This window comes from Hordeum vulgare, chromosome 4H, assembly GCF_904849725.1.
Source record: "Hordeum vulgare subsp. vulgare chromosome 4H, MorexV3_pseudomolecules_assembly, whole genome shotgun sequence".
In the NCBI taxonomy this organism is placed as follows: domain Eukaryota; kingdom Viridiplantae; phylum Streptophyta; class Magnoliopsida; order Poales; family Poaceae; genus Hordeum; species Hordeum vulgare.
Window position 1 is genome coordinate 15,081,923 of NC_058521.1, and position 5,730 is coordinate 15,087,652.

The window sequence follows — 5,730 nt, forward strand, 5'->3', positions numbered from 1 at the left end:
CTTTCGTATCGTTCGATATGTTCGGGTTGCGCGTAAACCGTCATATCCGTATCAAATATGAAGAGGATACGAGGGTTCGCAGACGTGCCCGGACACGTCTGGTCCGTTTGTCACATAGAATGCGATCCCATTCCATATAATCATTTTTTTTCATGAATTACGTGTAAGTGATTGGAGATACGGAAAAAAAAATTACCTTTACAGACGGACAAATAAAGGACACGTGTCATTGACCGGACATGTCCATGGACGTTTGAGGGATCAGATTTATAAGTTCTGACTGTACATGCTTTTTAGTTTCATTTCGTGACGAAAATCTAGCATTTTTCAGTGAAGCGGCAGGGCCTCTGCATTGAGTTGCCGAACAACCGGCATCCACTCACCCGAAGACCGAATTGAGTCGCAGCAGCTGGCTCGACCCCGACCTCCAAATGTGACCAACGCCTTGTGTCGTCAACGTTGAAGCTTCGTCGCCAGCCTCGATGATAACGGCGCCGATTCCTCGTGACATCCCCAGTTCGTTGGTTGGTTACGCCTGGAATGAATATCGTCGGGCCGTCGAGCTTGGGTCAGGTCTCTCGTCGGCGGCTGAGCTGTTAGGCAGGCAGGCAGGCAGGCAGGTACGTGCTGACGCGGAACCGGCCCGGCTGCACTCGCCTTTCGTCTCCCGTTTCTTTTCTTTCGGCCCTGGTTGTTCACGTGTTCCCGTCACTGATTTTTCCCACTGCACCACACCACAGCCCACAGCCACGAGCCCTAAGCACGTAGGAGACGCCTGGACTGCATCATGCGTGGATCGATCAGTTGGTTGCGGAAGTTAGGCCGAGGCTTTGGGATAAAAAAACTAGAAAAAGAGAGTACAGGAGAGGAGCACTGGTCGCATGCATGGCCATGGCCTTTGGTGAACGATGATATCTTGAGGTAGTAGGTACTAACAACAACTATAATGTAAACAAATGGCGCACAGAGAGCAGCTGGTCGGGGGGTCTAGGACGGACCGGCCACAGCGCCGCCCAGCCCGTGCGACGGCGACGTCGCGCGCGTGCGCCGGCCGGCCGTGCCCGTGCGCCTGGTGCGTTTGCTCATCATTCGTAGAAGCGAAAAAGGGCGCATCTTCAGCTGGCCTTTGACTTGTCCTCCCTCCTCCACTACCGGTTGCCGGCTTGCCGCCCAACGGGCAGGATCGGCGCATGTGTAGGCCGATGAGTCGGACGGGACCACGGCAACGGCATCCCCACTTGCAAGAGCGGGTCAGGGATAGGAAAAGGAACGAAAAAAGCTGGCGCCGGGTGAAGAGAAGAGAAGAGAAGAGGTCCACCGTTGCGGCGCCGGCGGCGGCGCCGCCGTCATAACCGGCTGAGATTCGGCCTGAACAACAAGTGAACAACCACCGGGCGAGATGCGCCGGCGCCTCACTCGCTCACGGTGGGCGCCCGTGCCGTGTTGGACCGCAGCAGAACCTTTCTCGTGTGCCTCCCCACTTTCTTTCACACAACCCATCAAAGAGAAATTAGTAGAAATGTCACCTTTTATGTTGGAGGTTACCTTGTTGGTGGTTAGTGGGGGTCTATTTTGGTTAGTCATAGCGGGAGTAACGCACATACACCCTTATGTAGTGCCAATCAGGGGTATTAGAGACATGACATATGCCATAGTATTAAACGGGGAAAGGAAGGATGATGGTAACATATTATGTTACCATCACATAGTGTTTGACAAAAAAGAAAGTCTACAAGCTAATCAATGAAACTTTCTATGATGCTACGTCGATAATATCTTCATAGTGCAAAGTATCGATGGTACTACCTTGTGAAAAAATAAGAAGGTTGGACGTGTTTCAGATTTTTGTTTGCATCTTAACCCATGTTGCTTGTTTTTTGTGTAACTAGAATGGCAGATCACGGGATTATTTTTCAAAACTTTTAGCGGCGGTAAAATACATTCGAATCTGCATGCATGGTTTTGTAGATGACATTTTGCACTCCTAATTTTTGAAAAAATATTAATGTGTGCCAGACAAGTCGCCTGTTTGCCAGGTGAAACAAAGAGAGAAACAATCCTTTAAAAACAGTGGAATAAATAAATAAGCCTACTAATGCAAAATGTAGTGTTGTTTGTCGTAAAAACTTCGTTTGTCGTAAAAGAAAATCGGAATGAGGAATTAACCAATTTCTTGACGTTGGGGCGGATCCAAAAGAGATATCACTTCTTCATGAATTTATTTGAATCGAAACCTTTTGGCTCAACTTTATCCTAGTTTTGCTGAAAGAGTAACTTTTTTGCACTTTAAAATAAAAGATTAGTTAAAATACCAAGAATTTTTAACTTTTCGTGCAGGATCAGCAGACGCAGCTACTGTTACTTGCTAGTAACTCCATACTGCCGCGTCTGTCTCATACTACTATCTTAGGCCCAGTTCTTTTGCCAGATTTTGGGGATTTCCCCAGAATCTGATCCCTCCCCAGCTTCCCCGAGAATCTTGAAGCCTCCCCAGCTTCCCCGAGAATTCCCCGAGAATTTTAGCTAGGATTGTAAAATAAATGGGGAGCAAAGATTCTGGGAAAAGCTGAAGAAGGGTCGGATTCTGGTGTAGGGACTAAAAAAAGTCCCAAAAAGTCCCATGTGAAACAAACAGGAGGGACTTTTAGGGACTAAAGTGGGGTGTTTGGGACTATTTGAAGAAGTACCTGTGGGAGGGACTTTTTCCTACCCTGCCCCGCATCGCATCGCGTGTCTAGCTTATCCGCTCGCTCGTCTCCCTCGAGCCGCTCGCGTCTCCCACCAGCCGCTCGCGCTCGCATCTCCCAACAGCCGCCGCCGCCGCCAGTTCCCTCGGCCGCCGCCGCCGCCGCCAGTGCCCTCGTCCCTTCCCCTGCCACTGCCAGTGCGCTCGGCCGCCGCTGCCAGTCCTCTCGGCCGCCGCAGCCAGTGCCCTCGACCGCCGCCGCCATGGATGAAGACGACGAGACGCAGCTTCCCTCTCCGTTCCGCTCGCATCAACCGGCATCTCAGGGCTCCTCCGCCGGCGGCAATCTGAGAAGGGGATTCGGTTTTTTTTATCTGAATAGCAACGTGGAAGACTTCCCCGATTTGGGCTCCTACCAGCAGCTTCTCCTTGCTTTTGTAATATTTGCTTATGAACAAGTGTTATTTAATAATATGGTGAGGGGTAACATGGTCTTTTTACATGTCATTTATTGACGTCTAGTCCCTGTTTAGTCTCTGAAAACAAACAGATAGGGATTAGAGACTTTTAAGTTGGGACTAAGAAAAGTTCCGGGACTTTTGAAACAAACAGGGCCTAACTCGTCATGTCTTTCTTGTCCCGTTTAATCACTCTGATTTGAGTTGAGGACGAACCAAACAACTAATCCGAAGGTAACATGTTTACAGACAGGACGCGCGCGCTTCCGTTCCTTTCCGTTAAAGCAAACAGTTGAAGCTTGAAAGTCACACTGACTTGTGACGCGAACCTCTCACGCCCTCCACAGTTTTGGTTCGCCGTTGTGGCGCCCGGTTCAACGACCTACGGCAAGCTAGAACGCGACAGCCCTGCAATCCAATTCACCTCAGCTTACCTTGCGGACCATGACGTTTCTACCAATCGCTCTACTATTTCCTTCGTCCGAAATTATTTATCACACAAACGAATATAAGTAAATGTATCAAGAATTAAGATACATCTATATACATTCGTTCTTATGATAAGTATTTTCGTTCTGGTTCATCGTCTCTTTTGTATCGTGGGGTTAAACTTTGACTATATGCTCAGCAAGAAAATATAAATTACATGTCACAAAACTAGTATCATTGGAAAACACTTCCGAATACGAATGTGACCATATGTTTTGCTAGTTAAAACATCTGATCAATTTTCGACTCGAACTACGAAGGGGTCGATAAACCAGAACAGATGAGATACAGCACGCATGCACACGCGACACGCGTCCGGTGGCCGGCAAACCCAGCTGCTCCGTACGCACGGCGTACTGCCAGTTCGGTTCGGACGTGACTTAATTAACCCTCGCCTTTCCGTTTGCATCACTTCACCAGCTCGCTAGACTAGTGACCCCTGATCGTATCTTGTCCACATGCAATGCATGCTTAGTTACGATCCGAGACGCTTTACGTCCTCTCCCGTATGAAGATTGAAGAGCTAGGCTAGGCTAGGCTAGGCTAGGCTTTGCTTTTCCTGGGTCAACGTCAATGTGGACGCCTCGCACGGTTCACATCGCACCACCACCGCCGGTAAGATCACCAACGGGGACGAGTAGCTAGTTATATGGGACACCGCGCACGGTAAGATCTTATGGCCTGGGCTTTCTGTTTGCCGCGCAACCAACGCGCACGTAAGATCCTTTTTTGTTTGAGTGGAGATCTGGCTGCCTGCCGGGCACATGGAACTGTCCAGTGCCTCATCGACGCACGGCCTAAGCTTGCTTGCTGGGACAGCTAATGCATTTGGTATTATCGTTCCGGGCCGGCTTCAGATTTGGCTAAGGCTGATGATCATTGCTATGCTATGCTATGCTGTGCTGCCAGTGGCACCGCACAGCAGAGCAGGCAGCTACTGCATGTCGACATGTCCGGCCTGAGATGTATGGACGCGGGCTGGCGATCGAGGCAGCCAGCCAGAGCAGACCGCGACCGGGTGTGGAGTGTGGACTGAGAGAGACGGCACGCAGGGTGGGGCACGGCGCGCCGTGGCGTCCCGGCCGGCACGGCGTGGACGGACGTACGCTGCCGCTGCCGCTGCCGGGCCCCGGCCGCGCCCAGCCCGCGCGTGACCCGCGCCGCGCGGCGCTCTGCGATCGCACAGTGCGCGCGCGCGCCATGCCATGCCATGCCATGCCATGGCCTGCCATCGCACCGCACCGCACCGCACCACCACCACACCGACCGAAACCAAAGGTCGAACGCCCGGAGTAGCCCGAATCTGCTCCCAATGTCACGTTGCGGTCTCGATGGCTGATGGTGCACGCACGCACGGTCAATTTGTTGCTTTTTTTACCGCGCGAGTTCCTTGAGCCGTCTCGGCATAAAGCTGACGCGACCACACGCTCACGCTCACGGTCGAGCTGCTGGTGCTGCCACTAGCTAGCTAGCTGCGTGTGCGCGACCAACACTAGCTCCGACCGGACGGACAGGACACCACTTGCCATCCCCTGCTGGGGGTTCTGTCAATCAACGGTGAAAAGAAAAAACACAGAGAGCATTTGCTTGGCTCTCGGCGGCGCTACGTAGCACAAAACAAAACCAGCGAGGGGGAAAAGTTTTTACTGTGCACTTGTGCTGCTCACTCAGACATGCCACTGCCATGCGGCCTAATTGGCTGGCACCTTCTGTCTAACTCGGCACCTAAATCCTTCTACCATTATACTCAAGTGTTGAAAAATCGTCACGTTTCCTCTTTTTTTTTTTATCTGGAATCATTTAGGCATGCATGCATTATTTACTCCCTCTGTGCATGCATGGCAACGGCATGTCACGCCCTGACATGTCGCGCCAACAAAAATATTCCTGCAACTTTTACCCTGCCGCGAGGACGAGTTACCGCTCAATACGAGTGCGTACGTACTTTCGTAGTAGTAGCGTCTGTCAAATGAAACACGGTAGCCACTAGCCTGGCCTTGCCACTGCCAGTAGGAAGATGGGAAGAGGCAGTAGATGATGCAAAAGCTAAAGCATCCCGCCACCCAACCCAAGCAGAGAATGGAAACACCAAAGGGG

General features: G+C 51.3%; 1 protein-coding gene across 1 annotated transcript; it reads right to left on the minus strand.

The window, feature by feature from the left end:
- Window positions 1-248: 248 nt before the first annotated feature.
- Window positions 249-1,621, minus strand: LOC123451043. The gene is made up of 2 exons (XM_045128059.1): window positions 999-1,621; window positions 249-780 (listed from the first exon to the last, which is right to left on the minus strand). The coding sequence occupies exons 1-2, from the start codon at window positions 1,111-1,113 to the stop codon at window positions 530-532; spliced, it is 366 nt and encodes a 121-aa protein (XP_044983994.1). The 5' UTR covers window positions 1,114-1,621; the 3' UTR covers window positions 249-529.
- Window positions 1,622-5,730: the final 4,109 nt, after the last annotated feature.

Bases quoted from the DNA above. Each gene is read 5' to 3' on its own strand.
- LOC123451043 (XM_045128059.1), bottom strand. From the start codon at position 1,113: ATGCGCCCTTTTTCGCTTCTACGAATGATGAGCAAACGCACCAGGCGC. The intron at 781-998 runs GTCCGTCCTAGA...CGCATGATGCAG, and splicing joins GCTGGGCGGCGCTGTGGCCG to TCCAGGCGTCTCCTACGTGC.